Here is a 22,403-nt window from a genome sequence, read left to right on the forward strand (position 1 = left end):
TGGGTTGCATTGTTCTCAAGTGCAGTGGTTTACGTTTCTACATAGAAATGAATAGTTGTAGCTCACTTATCTAGAAAAAGTAAAGGACCTCTGCACAGAATGGAGCTCCTGGCCTCCCGGCAAAGCCGCTGGAGGTCCAGGGGCTGTTTTGCCACCCTGGAAGAAGCCAGGGCAGCAACAGAGCCATGACGCTGTGCGTCATGACGTGGGCAGGGGGTGGAGCCGGCACGCTTAAACGGCCGTGCTCCGCTCCCGCCCAAAGCAGTCACAGACTCGTGCTTGCCCACCCTCCCGCCCTGTTCTTAGTGTAGGCTTTTGCTGGTTGCCTACTGGGGCCAGGTAGGAATTTTTCACTTTTACCCAGAATTGGCAGATTGAGTGGAAGTGTTTTTGCCTACCTTGCACTGAGAGCAGTGGATTGAAGTATTGGATGTGGTGGTCAGCAGTTAAATAGGCTGGTCACTTGGCAGGTTGGTGCGGGCAAGAAACAGGAACCGGTGAGCACCTTATGGCATTTTCCCCATTAGGGAACAGGGGGTCATCAGGAACTGCCTTCCGATTTCTAAGGACCAGGGTGGGGAACAGTGATCACCTCCGGGAACCTCTTAGGGTATGCTCCTCTCTGCAAGTTGGGAGGCTTCAGGGGTAGGTGCTCCTAGGGGGCAACTATGTTTGCTGGGTTGCTGGTCGCGAGCCAGAGCCCTGGCTCAAGACCGGAGCTGGGTGACACACCCAAGAAAAGAGCAAGGAGGTTGGTCAGGGGGATGACACCTGCCTTGCTTGTTCTGTGCTCGCTTAGCTGGTCCCTTGCCGCAGTGTTATGTTAAATAGTTAATAAAGTGGCCCTTGTTTACTTCCAAACTTTTGTCTGTCTCGTTATTCCGACTGGGGGGGCAAACCACTGAGCTGGATTTAAACCTGCTTCTGGCCTCTGGGGCCATCACCCTTAAGAATCAAGTCCAATTCTCTTGTCACAGTTGCATCCTGCTTCTTTATTATAGGTGGAGAGCATACTTGATGGAATAGTGGGAACTGGCTTTTGTCAAGAAAGAGAAACTAGCATAATGCATGTTTATATACTTGTGTTATATAAATACTGTGATGTAAGCCTCAGAGACTCCTCATTCTCTTCTTTGCTTCCTGAGACAGATGTGGATGAGTGTGCAGAGGGGAATGGTGGCTGCCAGCAGACATGTGTCAACATGATGGGGAGCTATGAGTGCCACTGCCGCGATGGATTTTTCCTGAGTGATAACCAGCATACCTGCATCCAGCGCCCAGAAGGTTGGTCTCAAATGCCTAAATTTCTTGTCCCACATGTCACTTTTTCCTTCCACTGGTTGAAAATAAAAATAATTATCTCCATGAGCAAGATTGGATTTCCAGTTCTAAAGAACTTTTCATATGGATGGGTGTATTGAAACTACAACTATGCTTGATGAGTCATAGGCTCCAAACAGTGATGAACCACTAGCATTCACGGTGGGCATTAAATAATAGACTTTTTCCAGAAAGAAGGTAGTCATGCTGCAGACTTGGGCATGAACGCGACATCAGGCAAACTTACCTTATTTGACCTCCTTTGATTGCATTTGAGGGGTGCTCTTGTTTGGATTGCCTCGGTTTTCCCTGGTGAAGTTAGTTGCAAGCATGATGTTGCTATCTGTTCAAGAACTGATCACAAAAACTGATCACAAGGAAAGCTGGGTTCATGGGCAGACACTGAAGGCACACTTAGATACCTAAATAGCAAATCTTAACACACACACACACACACACACACACACACACCCCTTTGTACTATGTGCAGCAATAGTAGCAGAAAGTTAGGGGGGCAGTGGATGAAAGCAAGCAGTGTAGTCATTCTTGCACGTATTGTAATTGTGCTAATCAGAAGCGTCCAAAGTTGGTCAGATGTAATTGAACATCTTGCTGAACGATAGTTCCCTCCTCACAACTAGCAAGGAGAATGTGGTCCAAACCAACAGATGCTCAACCATAATCAATGCTGTGTAAGTACATTTTAGTATTAATTTTTAAAATACATTTATAAGCCTGCCTTTCTTCCAAACAAGTGGGACCTGAGATAGGGGGTAACCTCTGGCAGTCAGCCTCTGAATCCCAGTGCCAGGAGGCAATGTCAGGGGAAGGCCTCTATGCCATGTTGTTGGCCCTCCAGAGGAACTGGTTGACCACTGTGTGAGACAGAACGCTGGACTAGATGGACCACTGGTCTGATCCAGTAGGGCTCTTCTTATGTGCTTAATAATTCAAGAAACATTTTACAAATTAGAAAATTACTAACTAGTGTGGGATGGGATGATCACTGGGTCAGATTCTGCTAATCTGCCTTGACAAGCTGAGATCAGTATGAGAATGAACCAGGCACAGTGTTCTTATGTTCATTGGAGGTGTTCAGTGTATAGATTCAGAGTCCTAGAGTCACTCACAAAGCTCTTGATCTGCAAAAGCCCAAATTTAACATCTGGTTGTCGTCCTTGTTAAAGAGCTGAGCTTCTCTGCTCAAGCAGCAGAATTCTGGAGGCCCTCTGCACTTTATGTCTCATGTGTTCTCTATTGTCTCTTGGCTACTGACTTGTTTATAAGAACAAACAAATTATAGCCTAATGGTAATAATACGTTAACGACGGCTAAACCACTTCAAACAGGACTTTTTATGTAATGTGCCAATTACTTTTTGTATTGGTGTATTCTGTGCTAGGAATCTGTTTTATGACATCACAGAATTAGAGGTTCTATTCAGGCACAGTTCACACTGTTTCAACCTGTAGCAGCTATATTTTCAGTTGAACCCTTTCAGCTTTGCTGCTGTGGCTGTATGGATGGCACACAGTGAACTGGACATAGATCAGCTCTTGACTCCGGACCTCAGCTGTTCATTAGCATGTAGTTCAGCCTAATTTATGATACAATCCTATGGAGCATTACTCCAATCTAAGTTCACTGAAGTCAGCGGGCTTAGATTGGAGCACCTCTGCATAGATTGTACTGCTGGAAACTTAAGGCCTCCTGCAAAATGGCCAGTGAGTGTGGGGTGAATGGGTCTCTTCCCCGTTCAGCATGTGATTGCATCAGCACATACCCCGCTCGCAATTCAGACCACATTGACCATGTACTGGCCAACTGGATACTGGATTGATGGTGTTGTGGTGAAGATGGGTTAAGCTGCAAACTGGGAGTGTGGGGAAGCAACAGTACAGCTGCTTCACCAGGTGCTGAAATCTGGACAGGAACATTTAACCATCATTTTCACTAGGACAAACTGGTTATGTAAATATATATACATCAATGTGGTATCAGGCTGTTGTCATGCTAGCTGTTTAGTTTTATGGGTAACTTTTGTCCAGTGCCTAGGGGGAAAAATCAGCTGGGTTAGCCAAGTAGAAAAGTGGTTGCAGACATAATCGTGTTTATTAATTTGAAATATTTATAAACTCACCTTTGTGCTGGGCATCCCAGGACCCAAGGTGGGTAGCAACAATATAAGAACAATTTAATAAAATAGTAATCATTAAAACAACAGATATAAAAGAAGAAGGTCCATCAGTGGCTATTAGCCACAAGGTATAGATAGGAACTCTCAGTCTGGGTCAAGTGATGCACTATATTCTTGGTGCTTGGGGGGGCAACAGTGGGAGGACTTCTAGTGTCCTGGCCCCACTGCTGGACCTCCTGATGGCACCTGGTATTGTTGGCCACTGTGTGACAGAGTATTGGACTGGATGGGCCATTGGCCTGATCCAACATTGGCTTCTCTTATGTTCTTTATATTCTTATGTTCTTAAGAAGAGAGAAGAGGAGAGATTGAATTTATACCCTGCCCTTCACTACCCGAAGGAGTCTCAGAGCGGCTTACAATCCCTTTCCCTTCCCCTCTCCACAACAGACAACCCATGAGGTAGGTGGGGCTCTCTTGAGAACTGCCCTTGAGAGAACAGCTCTGAAAGATCTTATGACTGACCCAAGGTCACACCAACAGCTGCATGTGGAGGAGTGGGGAATCAAACGTGTTTCTCCCAGATTAGAATCCATGCTCTTAACACCAAACTGGCTACACCAAATTTTAAACACCAACAGCATATTCTTCCCCCTTTGCTCTGCCTCGGGCTGCTCCAAAAGCTCTTCGGATTAACTCTTGTTTTACAGCCTCACTGGAAAGCCAGGGGGTAAGAGCCCCCCATCCTCTTCTGGGAGGCTGTTCCAGAGGCATTGGGCAGCCACTGAAAAAGCGTGAGTCCATTTTGTAATCCCTGTAATAATCCAACTCCATATTATTACCTCCATATTACAAGGTATGGAGAGAATCCTTGAGGCTAAGAGAAAGGTCCTGGTGGCTAAGGCCATGAGGGACTTCCTTGTTCTTTGTTCATTCTCATGGCTCCTGTGCTACACAAGCAGGGGTCATTTCCTAGAAAAAGAGGTGCAGGAGCTCATTAGCATAACATATTTGCATATACCACGCCCCCTGACATCACCGGAAGTGTGTCAGAAGGCAACACCCACCGCTCAGGCTCCACTGGACTGTTTTGGATTGCTAGCTATTGGGGGGGGGGAAACGTGCAGATCTGTCCTCGCAGAGGAGGGAGAGCTTGTACCTGAATAAAACTTGGTCTTAAAGGTGCCACTGGACTGTTTTGGGCTGGGGGAAGCTCTGCAACGTACCTGGCTGCTTCTTGCTCTGACTGAGGGCTGCTGGGAGCAGGGGGCGGGGCTTGTTGCATGTGCCCGCCCCCTGGGCTCTTTTCTGCTGGAGCTCCGCTCCTGTCCGCTCCTGCAGGAAATGACCCCTGTACACAAGTGATAGTGAGCAGTGTTGGGAATTCTAACACCAGCTTTGTCAGGAACTGGAGCGTTTGTATTGGATGCTGGCTGTTAGACAGTCAAGCTGCTTAGAGTTTTGTTGGAGGCTATGATGTCATTTAAAGAAGCTGTAGCTAAACCAGGTAAGCTTTTTGATCTAGGCATCAAAGACCCTACAGGGCCCTTTCAAAAACATATCAAACATTAGTGTCAAGTAGAAGTGGTTAATATCTATCTCCCAAACAATTTACTGAAGTAGAAAATAGGAGGATAATAGTCTTGCTACAATAATCAAGAAGACTTGCCTTTTCTGGGCCCCGGTCACACGGGCCAGATAACGCGGTGGGGAGGTGTGGCTGTTCGCCCTGGAGCAAAATAAGGCGTGGTAGCCCGATCACACGGTCCCCTGAGTCTCCGTGCTTAGGCTGTTAGCTGGCGATCACACAGCGATGCCGCAGCATGGCAAAGAAGCGGCGCAGCGCGATCACACAAGCGTTTCGCGTTTGTGCACATACGCAGTTCCGTGGAGCAGCACTGCTTTCAGTTTTGTGTTTGTGCGCATGTACTTACAAAAAACATCCGGTTTGCGACGGGATGTGGACGGGCGCCGGATTCCATGAGATACTAGTACTCCCGCAATCAGACGCCCGCCTGTACCATGTGTTTTCCGGATACTAGTGCACTTTCCTTGGTACTTTTTAACTCTGCATCTTCGGCGGGATGCCACGGGTTGGCCACGGGTGCGGTACGCTTCTCAGATCTTGCGGTGTGATTGCGCCCTGAAAATATGCCCGACATTCGTGCCTTTCGCGCTGTAAATTCTCCGTGTGACTGGGGCCCTGGTTTATTATTATGTCTTGTTGGCTTTGTCATCTCATCATTAATGGTTAGTGTATGTTGGCTGGACTAGCACCTAAGAAAAACTGAAACGGCTAAAAAGGTTTTTTTGTTTTCATTAGTACCATAGGATGTCTGCTACTGACACAGGATTTCATTTTGCTTTTTTTATTCTCCCTTTTTTCTGGCTAGGTAATTGTCAACTTCGCTTAATGTATGTTGTCTGGACTAGCACCTCAGAAAAACTGAAACAGCTAAAAAAGTGTTTTTTGGGTTTTTTTATTAGTACCATAGGATGTCTACTACTGACACAGGATTTCATTTTGCTTTCTTTATTCTCCCTTTTTTTCTGGCTAGGTAATTGTCAACTTCGCCTGCTTTCTCGGGCTTGTTTGCCATGGGGATGTAGGGGAGTGAGAAGAATATCTGCTTTCACTTTTAGCCACTCTGCTGTTGCTTCGTTATCTTTTTCGGCCCAGACAAGTAACCTTGAGTCTCAGTCAGGCCTGGCATCATCTTTCCCCTGGGAACTATGGGCCATTATTTCGATGGGCCTTTAGCTTAGGTGTGATTGGCCCCAGGCCATTAGGGTCTTACTTGATTTAGGCATAATTGCTTGCTTTGCATGCTTTCCCCCAGTTCTAACACAGAAATGTTAAGAGTCTGGATCCTGTCAATGTCTCAATAAACTTTCTATTCTTTTGAATGACTGTTGTGGGGAACTGATTTCTACAGGAGTCTGACAGTAATTTGTGATAACTTGGTCCTTTTGAATTCCCATTAGAAACCATGCATGCAGTTGGCTCCTACTATAGTTCAAAGCAACTCAGTGGAATTCACTTCTGAGTGTACATTCTAATGTCAGTCTAGCAGCAACCCATTGGCTTATCCATATTTCTCGGGTGCCAGTCTTTCCTGTGAACACCCCAGCTTTGCAGTGCTGAAGCTGCACTGTAGCTTGTACTCATCGTCCTTGCATGGATACTGAATGGAGTTCTACAGAACTAAATCCAGACTCTTTTGCCTATGTGGCAGTTTGTGAATAAGCTTTTCCCACTGATATCTCACCACTCGCTCTTTAGTGCTGCCATATACATGCCTTGCCTAGTTCTCTGCTTTTCAAGTGAGGCTGCCAGAAATGGGGGAGGGGTCAGTTAGCGTCTGCAGTGGCAACTGTTTTTATGATGTTAGCTGGCCATAAATTGTGGCTTCTGAGAAAATGAAACAAGCTCTTCCAAAACTCATTTCTTGCACACAGCCATTGGATAGAAACAGACATTATTTTTAATGGGTTGGATTTAAACCAGTAACTTAGAATTGAAGAAACATTATTTCTTCCCTGCCCCCTTTCCAAACAAGGGAACCCTGGAATACAATGTCAGTCAAAGATGTTTTCATCCTTGTTGAACATATGAAACTCTTGTCTAGCTCAGTAATGTCTACTCTGACTGGGAGGAGCTCTGCAAGTTCTCAGGCAGAGAAAGAGTCTTTTCTAACACCCACTACCTGAGCCTTTGACTGGAAATGTCAGGGATTGGCCATGGGTCCTGCATGCAAAGCTACCACTGAACCATGGTCCTTCCCAACCGCTTTGCTTGACTACTCTGTGCTTGGGGAGCAGTGTGGAAGTGGAGAGGAGGAGGTTACATGTGGAATGTCTACCTGTCCCCTGTACTCCACTGTGCACCGTCCTTCTTGTATTATGCCTTTCTCTGCCCCAGTGATCTGCAGCACAGATGGGATGAAAGAGAACTGGTGTAGCCTGTATGGACAGTGTGCTTGAATGGATGTACTGTCTTGTCCCAGAGTCTTGGAAACATGTACTTTTTCTAGTAATGCATCCTTCATGCTCAGATTCCATGGTTCCAGGGAATAGTTAAAATGCATCATTAAAAGTGGGAGCTCCCTTTTGGCACCAGACAACATGCCATCATACAGTGACCTTTTATTCTGAATGTAAAATTCTGAGCCAGTTTAGGAAGAAAATGGTCATGGATTGTGTTGAAACTGTTGCCCATGTTCTCTTCCAGTGCCCTCTCTATTTGGCGTCCCGTCGGGATCTTCTATATCCCATATTAGGCCATTTTTTAGAGTCCCCTGATGATTTTAAGCTTCTTTTCTTGCTCGATAACACAGACACAGAAATATCTGAAATAACAGCAAAGTTTCTCTGCAGTGCCATGGCCCTACGGCCTGATAAATTATATGATGAATTAGGTTTTTCTTTATGGCGATACTCTGTGATGTTACTCGGCAATTTTAATTTGACTCTGTGTGTATTCAGATTACTGTATTTTTATTTATATGCCAATAAAAGGCTTTGGATGGATGGAATGGTCATAAGCTTCCCTTTTCTCACAACATATGTAAGATTTCTGTAGTTTTCAGGAGACAGAAAGATTAAAATACAGAGACTCCATGACTGAATGAAGTACCTATGATCCCTGAATGACTGTCATGTAGAAGAACCCTTGGACTATGAATGTCTCCTGCTAAATATACCCTGGCCCCGTTCACACAGAGCATTTGCTGCGTTGAAGGCATGATAGTCCTGCGGATTTTCCGGGTGTGATCACACCAGAACATCTGGGAGGCGTAGCGCACCCGTGGCGAACCTGTGGCGTCCCGCTGAAGATGCACATAAAAAAAGTACCTGGGATGGCCTACTAGCAAATGGTTTGCCACGGGCTGCATGCGAATTCCCTGGGTGTGATTGCGCCGGCCCGCGGCTTACTCCCCCGTCCTCTTTGCTGAGGGGAAGCCACCGTCACGTCTCATAGCATAATGGCGCATCAGAATGCGATGGTGCAAATAGCTGTGCTCCCCTCCCCCCCCGCGTTTTCCGGCACGTCTGACCGGGGTCCCTGTTCAGTAAACGTGGCTTTCCCACAGGACCCTTTGGTGTTGTTGTAGCTAGTCTATTCATAATCAAGATCTCCTCTGAGGTCATATAGCCTTGCAAATCAGATTTGGCAAGGCACTAACAGCACCTCTAAAGTTGGTTTGAGATTACACCCTGGACTGCCAGAAAAATTGTCAGACAACTGTTGTGGTTGCTTCAGTTCCACTCGCCACACTGTAAAATGCCATAAGAAACCTTGTGCGTCCTATGTGGTGCTTCCTGGAGGAAGCAAAACAGCAGCTGCAGATGTTCATGCTTAAATGACATGCCTCTGTGAGGGCCAGAGAATTCAGCATGCAATCTCTTATTGGAATTAAACTGGCTGTGACCGCACTAAGTTTCTCATCTCCCCTGTCTGCCTGTGCATTTTGTTAAATGGTATATGAAGTCTCATCAGTGTTCTGTTCAGTACCCACCGAACCCAACATTTACTGCTGAGGTTGTAGGTGGCCTTTCCTTGTTTCCCAGGAAAGTGAAGCAGCCAGGCTGTGTCAGTAGAACCTTAGTTTGCCAGTTCAGTTGTAACCTCAGAGATTAGATCAGGAGCAGAGAGATGCAAAGATCCAGAATTCTGTTGATTATCTCAAGCTTCCAGCAGAAAGCCAGGGAAGTAGTTGTAAATATGTGGGTGGGAGGGGAAAGAGATGCAGTGTTTGGGGAACAGACCATGTTGGGAAAGGGAAACAGCTGAGAAAATGAAAAGAATTTTTTTCAGAAATTCTTCATAGTGAAGAAGAAGAAAGAAGAGAAGAGAAGAGATTGGATTTGTACCCCGCCCTTCACTACCCAAAGGTGTCTCAGAGCGGCTTACAAACTCCTTTCCCTTCCCCTCCCCACAACAGACACCCTGTGAGGTGGGTGGGGCTGAGAGAGCTCAGACACAAACTGCTCTTTTTCAAGAACAGCTCTTATCAGAACTACGGCTTGCCCAAGGTCATCCAGCCAGGTGCAAGTGGAGGAGTGGGGAATCAAACTTGGTTCTCCCAGATTAGAGTCCGTGCACTTAACCACTACACCAAACTGGCTCTCTAGTTATCTCTCTCTCTTATTTTTCTGTTGCTGATTGTGAACAGTTTTATATAGGCTATTGTTTTTGCAAACATTGTAGAACTGAGGCCCATAAAGTATTTCTAGGCCCTGGGTAGTAGTACATGGTGCTTATGCTGATAATAGACCTCTGTTGGTGCTTCTCAGCCACTAGCTTTCCCCCTTCCATGACAGCATTGGTCTTGTTTGTAGTAGAAAACAGTACTATAATGGGGTGGGTGGGTGTTTAAGGCCTAAAATTATAGCCATATCATCTCTCTTCCCCATCACTCTCTCATTGCACTTGGGCAATACCATGATGGTATCTTCCTGCCTCTCCAGTTTCTTATCTGAAACGCCAGACCTTGCATATTACCAGTGAAAGTCATGTTGACTACACTGGTAGGTTGTAGCTTCACAGGACATTGGTAACACTGGGCCTATAGCTGACACCATCATTCGGCTAATGGCATGAATGGAGATCCCAGACAATAAGGATTGTTTTGGGTTGTTTGGGAGCAGGGCCCCCAACGTGGTGCCCATGGCCAATATGGCACCCCTGACACCTTTCCTGGTGCCCACCAAGTGTTTTTAGAAAGTGGATGGAACCAGTTGGGGCTTCGACCCAGCAAAGCTTCTGATTAACCATTAGAGAATTGACCAACAGTGCTTTGTAGTTTTGGCAGCAGCTGCCACCACAGCATAAGGATCTTTACTCAGTGACTAAAGGTGAGCCATGACAGTCACTTTGTGGCTGTTTCCACTTCCTGTGGCAACCATTTTGTGGCTGTGCCCACTATATTGTGTCAGAATTCTAAAGGTGCTATCAGGCTCAAAAAGGTTGGGGACCCCAGTTTTGGAGGGGGTTTTCCCCCATGTGATATCCATTTGATAATGAGGTACACATCTGCTGTATATTCCATGATCTTAAGCAGAACCTTTTTGCCTCACGTACGAAGAACAATGAAAAGATGGTTCGTTTTCTCCATTTCATTTTTTTTTTAAACCCCCAAGGGGGAAGGTTTATTATTTTTCATAAGACTACTGAACTACAACGAAAAATATAGGGAGGGACTACAACTAGGGATAAAGGAAAGATACCACACTAACTAAAAACCCAAGAGAAGGAGATCATTTCCATTTTAAGCTATATGTTATAAATAACTTGTAGAGTTCTTGTTTTACTTCTTTGTTAGTAAATTAATTTTTATGAGAGAACTTCTTGAGCATCTTCTTTGCTTCAAAGGGCGGTTTGCCCTTACTTCAGTTTTCTGTCTCTAAAGTCATATACAGTTTTCACTGCTCCCGCTTCACCCACAGAACCCTCGTCCGTTCCAGAAGTAGCAGAGTCACTTGATTTAGTTTCTTCATCTTTCAGGTCTTCCTCTGATCCCAGTTGACGTCTCAAAAACTCTTTAGCTTTAAATATGGAGTCAATCTTCTCTCTTTTATCATTGATTTTAAAAATGACACATTCAGGAATCGCCCACCGATACTGAATTCCATTGATTTGAAGAAATGAGATGAGCTCCTTGTAGCTTTTCCTCTTTTGACGTATTTCAAATGGAATGTCTTTTAAAGTTTTGATGGTTATATTCCCAGATTTCAGTGGATTTGCCGAAGTTGCCTTTAATATTGCATCTCTGGTCTGTCGTCTCGCAAATCTAATCTCTCCAGGCAGGCTATTTTTCTTTATATAATTGGAGTATGCCCTATAGGCAGTTTTCTCCATTTCTAAGTCTTGATCCTTTGCTTTGTTTTCTATAAAATATCCAAAGTAATTCTTTCCAAAGACAAATATACAAAAAGCAACTCTAAATGGTCAGGTATAATTTGTAGTCTGTTCAAATCATCATTCAAAATCCCACTAAACCAGTTTCCAAGAAGGTGTTAGGGTGGAACCTTAATTTAGAAAAAAAATGAAGCTTCTCTGATCTGGGAGAACTGGGTTTGATTCTCCACTTCTCCACATGCAGCTGCTGGTGTGACCTTGAACTTGATCCAGTGCTCTGCTGGAAGCCAGTGCAGCTTGCGCAGCACAGGTTGAATATGTGCCATCTGGGGGGTCCCAGTAAGGACCCATGCAACTGCATTCTGGATCATCTGGAGCTTCCGGGTTAGTCTCTAGGCCTGCATAGAGTGAGTTATAGTAATCTATCCTGGAGGTGACCATTGCATTGATTACCGTGGCTAGGTCAGGGTGGGATAAGTAGGGAGCCAGTTGCCTGACCTGGTGTAGTTGGAAAAATGCCATCTGAGCAGCCTTCATGACTTGTGCCTCCATGGATAACGAAGCATCCAGTGTCATACCCAGACTCCTGGCGGTCAGTGCCTGTGTTAAGAGTACTTACGGGAGCTGGGTACCCAATCGTGCCCTCCCCTCGCCCAGCCACAGAACTTCTGTCTTACTAGGATTCAGTTTCAACTGGCTCTGCTTTAACCACCCCACCACAGCCTCCAAAGCCTTGGTTAAGTTCACGGGAGCGGCATCCAGTCGGCCACCCAACAACAGAAATAGCTGGGTGTCGTCAGCATACTGGTGACATCCCAGCCTGAAACTCCGCACCAGCTGGGTGAAGTGGCACATTTAAATGTTAAATAAAATTGGGGAGAGGAGTGCCCCTTGAGGGACCCCACATACCAGCGGGTACCTTGGGGACACCTTCTCACCCAGCGCCACCCTCTGTCCCCGACCGTGAAGGAATGAGGTAAACCATTGCAGGGCCACCCCATGAACTCCAGCGTCAGCAAGGCGGTGGATCAATACATCATAATTGACCATATCAAATGCTGCTGTAAGATCAAGTAATAGCAGCAGCACCAACCCGCCTCGATCTAGCGGCCTGTAGAGATCGTCTGTGAGGGCGACCAGTGCCGTCTCCATCCTGTGTCCAGGGCGGACTGGAATGAATCCAACACCGATTTGTTATCCAGGAATTTCTGACGCTGCTCTGCCACCACCCTCTAAATTACCTTACCCAGAAATGAAATGTCACCACAATGTGTTCTTCCTGGCTCAGAATTTGGTTTATGCAGAGGTCTCATTTTGCCAGTCTTTCTGGCATTGTTCTCCTTCATTAGTGGTTACAGTAATTATCACTAGTAAAAAGCTCATGAAAACTTCACTACCTGGTGAAATTCTAAGCCTTTAAGATGGCTCCTGGCAAATGCCTCCGGGTTAGGAATCTATGCTGTGCATATGCTGTTCACCAGAGCAGTGATTAAGAAATGATGGCTCTTGTTAAAGGGGTAGTTTAGCATGCTTCTGTCAGCAGTTCTTTTGGCAGGCTGGGGCTGCAAACAGAGACTGAGCCCTCTCCTGCTAAGAGATGAACTGGTTTGCCAAAAATAATAGTGATGCTGAGGCATGAAAGGGATCCAGATTGCTGCTGACATCTTCAGAAATCTGCCTGGGATGGAGTTGTGTTCTGTGCTTGAAACATGAGTGTCTGTTAGGCCCTCCTGATGACAGTGCCCTGTTGTCTGGTTGAACAAAAAAGGGCTAGAATTTGTTCAGTTGTTGCATCTACTGATGCAGATTTTGAGTGTTCATAGAATAATTAAGTTGACATATTTTATTGAATTATTTTAAAATTTTAAATGTTCAATTGTTTTAGTGTTTTTATGTTTGCTGCCTTGGGGACCCTGATTGGGTAGAAAGGTGACATAAAAACATTTTAAGTAAATAAACTCAGTATAGTCTCCAGTGCAGTGAAATGGGAACATTGTGGGAAGGGAGGAATCTCAAAGGAAAAAGTTCGGAAGAAGAAAGGAGAGGAAGAGTCAGCATAATGTATTGTGTAATTGATCTGAAAACTGTGCTGTGTGACTTCTTAATGTCTTCCCTCTTTCTTTCCCTTTTCTGATTTTAGCCTGCCACCTTCCAGTGGTCGGTCAGTGGTAGAGTAAAAGGTGGTAGAGCAGTTATATTATATATATTATAGGAAACAGGAAAGCTAATCCAAAAGCAGCAATCATTATATTAGGAATTTCAAAAAGTGATAACCCATTCAGTATAGGTTGGTAATTACACCGAGCCCTTCTATGGGTTAGTATGACTGCTGAAAAAAGCTTTATGTATTTTTGTGGCTCGGATACAAACCAAAACATGGGACATCTAATTTCTTCAGAGGAATTGGTGTCCATGCCTACTGTTTTTGTTACCAACAAAGAGAGGCAGCCTTGAGATTCTGCATTTGGATGCAGAATGTGGGAATAAAAGGGGAAATAGAAATACAATACCTACCCTTCCCTAATTTCCAGTGATTTGGGAAATCCATTGATCTTTGCCCCAGCTGTCTACTGGACAGGGCCGAACCCTCCAGAAGCAATCTCTCCCCATAAAATACAGCACATTATGATTTATTTTGCCCACTGTAAACTTCGTAATATAAGGATACTGCTGTGTACTATTGCTGAACTCCTTTCAGTTCTTTATCATGGGCCTTTAATGCTGCTCGTTAGTCTAGTTTCTGGCATTGAACAAGAACCATGGCTAGTCAGTGAAGAGATCTATTCTACTGATGTAGAGTTTGTAACTAGTGACTGGCACGGTAAGTAACAAGGCTGTAAACAACCTCTTCGTACTAATTATTGTCATTTGCTAATGTCACCGTGTTATGTTGATCAGTGAAGTTTTTGTGGATGCTATTTTTATGTGTGCTTTAATAACATCTCATCTCTGACCAGATTGTATAGGTCTTCATTTTACATGATTTATCACGTCCTCCATCTTTTGCCAACCTCTCATATGAGGTTAGCAGACTCTGTGGTGCAGTCTTCATATTCCTCACTTCTGAGTTTCTGGGCAGCTTCTAAATCTGATAGATGGACTTACTCTGGTTATCCTCACTGCTCGTTTACATGATGCCACATATTCCGATACTTGGACAGCCTGTGCATTGCTAGAGGTCCATGTATATTTACTGAGAAATCAGTGCAGCTGTGTTCTGTGGGACATATTGTCAAGTAAGAGAGCATTGTAGTCTTAGCACTTGTGCTTGGATTCAGTATTCGATGGTAGACCTAAGTTATCCACTAATGCTGTTTCTCTCTTTCACACCCCAACATCTGCAATCAAACTGACCCAGTCACTATGGCTCATAGCCTGCTTTAGCCCTTCCCAGGCCATAACACAAAGGGCATGGCCTTCCTGGCTCTGTTTTTTTGTTGTGGTGGGTGGCCGACATGGAGAGATGGACCTTAACACTCAGAACTCAATGTCCTTCGTGCCAGAGAAAAAGCACAAACAATCCAGGGGTATGAGTCAGCAGCACCCTGTTTTGTTTGCAGTATGGATGCACCAGACAGCAGTGTCTGCTGCTAATGCTGCCTCTGGCAGATTTACAGTGCTGAGAGAGCCTGAGGAATTTTTTGACCCCTTTGGGGGAAGGGCGGAGCTTGAATTGGCTGCCTGCAGTAATATTCTTATTGGAGCATACAATCAAGGAAGTGTAATGAAGAGGACAACAGGGTACAGGGTTACTTGCTAAGAGTTATGATTGGAAGAATCTGATGGACATTCATGGGCTGACAAAAAGAAAGCACTGAGTTCTGATGGGAGACTGCATAGTAAAACAGGGTGCACACTGAGCTTTGAGCACTATGGACATGTAGGTGATAGAGTAAAATGACTGGGAAAACTGGAAAGCTGTGATCAGCTCCATAGGAGCAATGAGAAAAATATGATGCCTCCTAGATAAAATTACAGTCTAGAAGTGCATGAACAATAGGATCTTCATGTTGCAATGATGTGCCTGTCTGAGTCTGTCTGTGCAGACTTTTAGCTAATCAAAAACTAGCATTTAATGAGTTGACATGAAGACATTTTGAGGTTTTTAAAAAATGCTTTTATGTAAGGAGGAGATTTAACTTTCCTTGGTATTACTATTTTATTAGATTCTTATGTCTACTATTCTACTTCCAATGTATTTGGCTTAGGTAATCATTGGAACCCAATGAAAACTTTGTTCCTGGTATTTGTAGAGATTGCTTGTCTGTAACGTAATGTCACAAGAGCAAATTCCATATCATAATTTTTCAGCACACTTTTCACAGAGGCATTCATTGCTACCACAGGCTGCAAAGATTGCTACGCAAAGGCTGGCTGCTTCCTTTAGTCAGAGACTTCCTTGCATTCAACCATGGGAACAACCAGGCTGTTCCCATTAAAGGGATCAGGTGTGCTGTTTCAGTAGTTCCAGTCTCAGCAGTCTAGTCATACAGGAAGTTTCAGCATGTGCATGCCCACATGGTGGGGGCCACAGGACCAGTGTGAGGTACCAGTGGATACTGTTGGCTGTGTAGTCTGAGCTCCAGAGTTCTTGGAGTAAGTAAATTACACGTGACAGCAGCCACTGGAGAGCTCCAGAAATTATCAGCTCGATGTTCCTTTTTATAGTTAATGTGAGCTGTCCATTGCTGTTCCTTGCTTGGCAACTTAAGGGAACAGAGTACCTTTTATGCTGTTTCCTTTCTCTTTTAGAAGGAATGAACTGCATGAACAAGAACCATGGTTGTGCCCACATCTGTCGGGAAACCCCAAAAGGTGGCATTGCCTGTGAATGCCGACCTGGCTTTGAGCTCACCAAAAACCAACGAGACTGCAAGTGTAAGTACCAGCAATGGGGACCTGTCACATTGAACTTCAGTCTTGATGCATTTTATTGGTTGGTGTTATGGACCAGGAAGGAGCAAGAAAAATACAAATCTGATCTTGTATCATAGGATTAAGATCTGATTAACTGAAACTGAGGGTTCTGGGTTTTCATTAAAAAATAAATTCTAAGTGGTGTAGTTGCACCTGCATATTAAAAGCTCCAGTATATTTAGTGCACTTTCCTGATTTAATAAAGGGGAGGCTTGAGGAAGGGTGACAAGACAGCAAAGTCACTGAATTGTGAAATCACCGTGTTTCTCTGCTGCTGTTAAAGGAATGAGCTGTTGATATTACTAAGGTGTCTTAAGAGGTGTAGTGACACCAATTCACCATTAAAGAAAAAATGAAATGAAATTGAGGGGGGGGGGCAATGGCAGGAAAAGAGACAGTAATGGACTTACCCACATACTAGTCATGTGGCACAAGGTACAAGTTCTCATACAAGTGGAGTATAAACAATGAAAGATTGGAGAATTAGGTGCAGTGTACCCTCTCCTTCCCTGTCGTTTTTGCTATAGCAGGTTATATGAGAAACTGCTGGTTTGGATGCACCTCACTTGTGGATTAATTATTAGGGCTTCATTGCCTGCTTGAGGACTGTTGTGGTATTTCCAAATGTGATAGATTTCAGGCAGAATAATTTCCTTAGGTAGTTTTTAAAATCTCAGCATAAAATGTCCTGAATATTCTTTTAGGTCCCTGCCACACAAGGGAGAAAAAGAACGGGCAAAGTGCGGCTTTTAAAAGCTGCACCAAAATAGGTACGCGGCGGCGGGATCATACAGATCCCGTGAGCCGCTGTGCAATTGCTCCCCAGCACGATCAGATGCCAGGGAGACTGGGGAGGAAGCCACGGGAGGCTGCCGAACTGCGCATGTCTGAGCATGCGCAGTTTGGCCAGGACCCGGGGATGCACTGGCGGAAGAACGCGCCGGCGATCCCACGGCCGGCTTTGATGCGGCCGTTCGGAAAGAACCACCTCAGTAGGTGGTTCTTTTTTGGTGCGGATTATCGCCGGAAGGGCCAGATCGGGGACGGGCGCGCAACACTTCCCAGATGTTGCGGTGGGATCGCGCCCGTTTTCTCCGCCCCCGATCCGTCCCTCTCCCGGCCCTAATCCTCTCGTGTGACCGGGGCCAAAGTTTAGTTTTTGTATACTATGCTCCCTCTAAGCTGTGGAGTCTTGTGAGCAAAAATTCAACTTTGTGAGCTACAAATTCAACTTTGTGAGCTACTGGCATTAAAGCTGTGAGTGAGCAATTTGGCTACTGCATAAATTAGTTTGCTCTGGAGCCATCCTTCCTGAGCTAAGACAAAAAATGTGCAAGTCAGAGGCTAGAAAACTGTGAGTTAGCTCACAGTAACTCAGCTTAGAGGGAACACTGCTGCGGATGAACCAGCTAGAATGTGTGGAATGAATATAAGATGAGTTCTATGCCAGTGGGCTGCTAGTTTCCATATGCTTTTCCCTGCCAACTAATTTTTGATCCATTATTGCTAGAAACAGGGTTCTTATTTGGATGAAATAGGTTTCATTTAGACATAATGAACATATGTGTGCATTACTTTGAAATCCTCAGGCCCATGCGCTCCCTCCTTCCCGCAATTATGGCTTACAGACCAAAGATTTCTCATTTCCCGAGAAACCATAGTTCACTGTGACATCTGAATTGGATGAAATGGCATATTGGTTTGTTCTCTTGCCTACAAATTGTGATACCAAACAAGGAATAAAATGTAGGTTGGAATAATGATTTGTAGATAAAAGACAAAGTGCTCAAAAGATGTATAAACAATGTGGTGTCTCTGTTCTGTGTCATCTTTTCCCTGGACTGTTTCTCTGCAGTTCTAGTTGTGCAATAAAACATGTACTAGGTATGCAGGTAACTTCCCATGTGAAGCACTCCTACATCAAAAGTAGGATATTGCTATAGGTTGTGTCATCCAAAAGGATATGGGCCTTTTGCTGACCTACTGGAGCAGGTAATCAACTTGATTTCATAAGTGACTCTGTGCTTTATGGGTTGGCATTTCCAGAAGACTGACAGCTTGGGACCATGATGATAGTGTTCTGAAGCAACTATTTACCTTTTTGTCTGATCTCTTGTCCATTGCAGTGACCTGCAACTATGGCAATGGAGGGTGTCAGCACACTTGTGATGATACAGATCAAGGGCCAAAGTGTGGTTGCCATGTCAAGTTTGTACTACATTCTGATGGGAAGACATGCATAGGTAGGTGAGAACTGTAATGCAAATCTTGGCTAAAAGTTTGCCTGTGTGTGGTATGTATATATTCTTGGTAGGCAGCAGAGTGTGGGACTTTCAAAGCAGTAATTCCGATGTATGGGGCTGCTTTAAATTATTATGGAAGTTCATAGTCTTGTACCAACTGCAATCTAGGTAAAGCCAAAGAAAATCTGTTATTGTAAGACCTAATTGTCTCAGGCCCTGCAAAAACCACTGTATGGAAGGAATAAGAACATAATCTAGGTTTAAACATGTCGTCTTTCCAAGGTGTCAGAAAGAAAGTAAAGCATCACAGTAATGAGTTGTCGACAGGCTACTTTCAACCTTCTTCCGCCATCCTTATTGGGAACAGAATCTGTATGTTCTTAAAATGATTCACCATTGCATCAAAAAGTCCAGTTGTCCTGTTATGATTTAGGATATTTGGAGGGAAATGGGGAGTTAAAATGGCCCTGTTCCAGAACTATATATGGACACGGAAGGATGCACCTGACCCAGACTGTGTGCCACATCAGTGGGAGGCAACATGCTTCTTGACTTCTGGACATCCACACAGCAACACTACTCTGTGGTAGTCTTGCTACAGCTGCAGATTCAGAGTTTCTGCATGGCAGGGTTTCCTGCATTTTCCCCAGCCATTCCCATTCCCCTGTGCCCCCAAAGGATTTCTTTCATGTTTTTAGATTTAAAAAATGGTAATTAACAAATTGCTATGATGTTATAAAGTTATAATGAATTCTCAGTTTGCATTTTGAAAACAAGTAACTTTCTAGCCCTTTTTGTTGCAGGGATATCCTTTCCCCCTTATATCTCTACAACGAATGGGGCTAGAGACTGCTTTTAAAAAATGAAAGGTGGGAATTTAGAGGCCCTGTTATAAAGTTATAAAGCTCAGTCACTGATTTTTTAAAAGAAAATGGAAAAGCCCCCTAGTGATGTGGGGGCAGGGAGGGAATGGCCTTTCTTGGGGACTGAAGTAGGGGAAATGGCACCAGTGTTAGTGGTAATGAGAAAGATCTGGGCTTTCTCATTTACACAGCAACCACCATGACTGTTCCCTAAAAGCTTGTAATAAAGCAGGCTTAGGAAAGATAGCAGGAAAGCTAAAGAAAAGCCAGAAGGTAAACAAGAGCACCTTGATACTTTGTGGAAGTGGGGGGAAAACCCCACTTCCCATCAGTCCCAAAGCCAGACCAAATATCAAGTGTGAAAGCAACATTTGTTACACAGCTTAGGTCAGCTGGAGTAATTGTTGATTGTGGGGGCACCTTACACATTTGAAGGGGTTTATGTAGATGCTGACCCACACTCACAAATGAGTGAGGAACTGTTTGGTTGCAACTCAGAGGATGTGGGTCAGTAGAGCAATGTGGTTTGTACAACCCCTACAGCTCAAAGGCTACCCACAATTTTCCCTGTACAGCCTCTTATCTTGACATGGGATATCTGGTACTTAAAACTTTTCAGGCCAGATGTGCTTACTTGGAAACTGTGCAGGGAAGGTGACTTCACAGTTTCTGTGGGCAACGTAGACCACCATATCCTTAGAGTTAATAGGGGGTTCTTTTTTCTTCAAATTTCAGCTTCAATCTACTATGCTATAATTTTGTGTTTTGCACTTGTTTCATATTATAGGTAAAGCAAGGTTCTTGTTTTTCTGACTGCTGTAAAATGTATAAAAATTGCCATTGTGCTGCTCCTTCCCTTTAATCTTTTTACCCCTAGGGTGAACATGCACATTTTCTTCTGTCTGCATATGACTTGCCTTTTAGACTTTTTCACTTCCCACATAGCTTTCCTCTGAATTGTGTTGTTTGATGCAAATATTCTGCTTCAACACAGTTGCTGTTTAAATAAAAGAACTGCAGGAACAGAGAACCTTCTGTAGCATCTGAAATGCTACATGGTCTTAATGGTGGCTGTATACATATCTCCCCACCAAGGAGAAATATGTCTATGCAAATTTGGTTCTCCTGTCCACTTTTCCTTTCTTCTTTTGCTTTCATAATCTCTGTGAAAGCTTCCCTCCTTTGTTTTGAATCACTTCAGAAGCCAGACCTGCAGGATGGGAGGTTTAACTCCCAGTCATAGCATAAACATGCTATCACGTGCAGCCTGACAGGAAGAAATTAAGCAAGTGAAGTTTCCCCCTAGCAAGGTTATGAAGAGACGAGCAAAGCTTCACTTGCCTAATTTCTTCATGCTAAATTACACAGGAGCATGGCCAGGAACTAAATGTAGTAACCCTGCAAACAAGGAAACTTTGGAAGCCAAAGGAATATGAGGCAAAGGGTCATAATTGTTCCCTGGTCCAAAACTAAGGTTTCAGTGCTTTTCTCATAGAAAGGGAAAGTTCCACTAGCACTGCTATATGGCAATGGGAAAAACTACACTGAATGTTATTCTCATTTCTCAGCAGCCTTTACAAGCATAGGGACTCTCTTCAGGAAGTTGGGTGTGGAAGCTCTGAGGGAGCAGCAAAGTTCAAGAGACAGTGAGCAGGCAAAATGAATTTCACAAACTGATTTGACCTTTCCATCCAAATCTACTGTGGAAAGAGGGGGGAAAGTGAAGCTTGGACCTGTGTCCTTTTAGCCAGGTTCCCCCTAATTCTTAATGAATAAAGAAAGCTTTCCAATTTCACTATTCAGCTCACAATGAGTCAGCAACTTTTGAATAATCTGTGACATGACTGCAACAGTTCTGTGTGTTTAAACATGTGAGTGTCCCACTCGCATAAAAAAGAGGAAGAGGTCCATTTCTAGAGAGCATAGAGAGCTGTAGAGGGCCTAGATGATGGTGGCTGTACTTACTTCTCACCATCTTTCCTCTCATTCTCCTCTGTGTAATCTGTCCTTCCCCCTGTGCTTTTCTTTTTCAGCAGAGCTCTGGTATGGGGAGAGCAGCTATAGGAATTAAGTGGCAGATACCGGGAGGATGCAGTGCTGTACCCCTTTCCTGTTTGCCTTGGATTGCGAACTCTAGGTTGGGAAATTCCTGGAGATTTGGGGGTGGAGCCTGGGGAGGGTGGGGTTTGGGAACCCCACTGAAAGGAGGGATGTCAGTGGGGTATAATGCCATAGAGGCCATCTCTGGAGATGCCATTTCCTCCAGGAGGACTAAGCTCTGGAATCTGAAGATCGATTGTAAATCTGAGAGATCTCCAGGCCCGTTCTGGGGGTTTGCAACCCTGTATGCCTCTTTATTTTATCAGTTGCCATTGTTGCTCTCTGATCTCTCCCTCATTGCATTTGGCTGGGACGCAAGTAAAAAACCATGCCTTTCTGTAAAGAAAAAAAGCTTTTTGAATCTGGTATCTCTTCCATCTGAAGTAACTAGAGACAGTTCAATTACATTTCAAAAAGGTCAAAGCTCTCTTCCATCTGAAGTAACTAGAAACAGTTCAATTACATTTCAAAAAGGTCAAATATTTAACATTCAGATTTAATCTTAACAGGAAAATAGGCAAGTGGAATGGACTGAATTTCTGCTGTACCCTGTATGCCAGGAAACACTACATTAACTATAACTGTGGTCATATATATGCATTCCGGAGTGAATGTGCCTTCTGTTTGCCCCAGGACATATGAGATGGGCATATGAAGGGCATGTCTGTTGGGACTTGATTGCATTGACCAATCATGTCTCATTCCTAGAACCATCAAAAAAAAAAATGATGATTTGCACTCTGATCCTTCTTAGTGCACATGGCAGATACAGGGGATGTTAGCATGGGTGGCATGGTCCATATGGACGAGTGTTTTACAAATCCAGTGCCGTTTTGATACCTTCTTTATTTTGGGTTCTTTCCCCGTGTCTCCTGTTGAAGTACCACAATCGATAGCAGTACCGAACACCTCTGCTTCAGCTATTCATTAGGAATTCAAAGGACTAAGTCTTCCTGTCCCTA

The 22,403-nt window shown here is 44.3% G+C and overlaps 1 protein-coding gene across 1 annotated transcript in view; it reads left to right on the plus strand.

Moving 5' to 3' along the window:
- The window catches only part of SCUBE3 (signal peptide, CUB domain, EGF-like 3), a 186,104-nt gene that overhangs the window by 78,729 nt on the left and 84,972 nt on the right, over positions 1 to 22,403 (plus strand). Inside the window, exons 4-6 of the mRNA XM_015423957.1 lie at positions 1,150 to 1,284; positions 16,071 to 16,196; positions 18,362 to 18,478. Of these exons, the coding sequence (XP_015279443.1) occupies positions 1,150 to 1,284; positions 16,071 to 16,196; positions 18,362 to 18,478 (378 nt within the window). The remainder of the gene's footprint in view (positions 1 to 1,149; positions 1,285 to 16,070; positions 16,197 to 18,361; positions 18,479 to 22,403) is intronic.

This window comes from Gekko japonicus, unplaced genomic scaffold (assembly GCF_001447785.1).
Source record: "Gekko japonicus isolate JY-2015 unplaced genomic scaffold, Gekko_japonicus_V1.1 scaffold370, whole genome shotgun sequence".
NCBI classification, from domain to species: Eukaryota; Metazoa; Chordata; class Lepidosauria; order Squamata; family Gekkonidae; genus Gekko; species Gekko japonicus.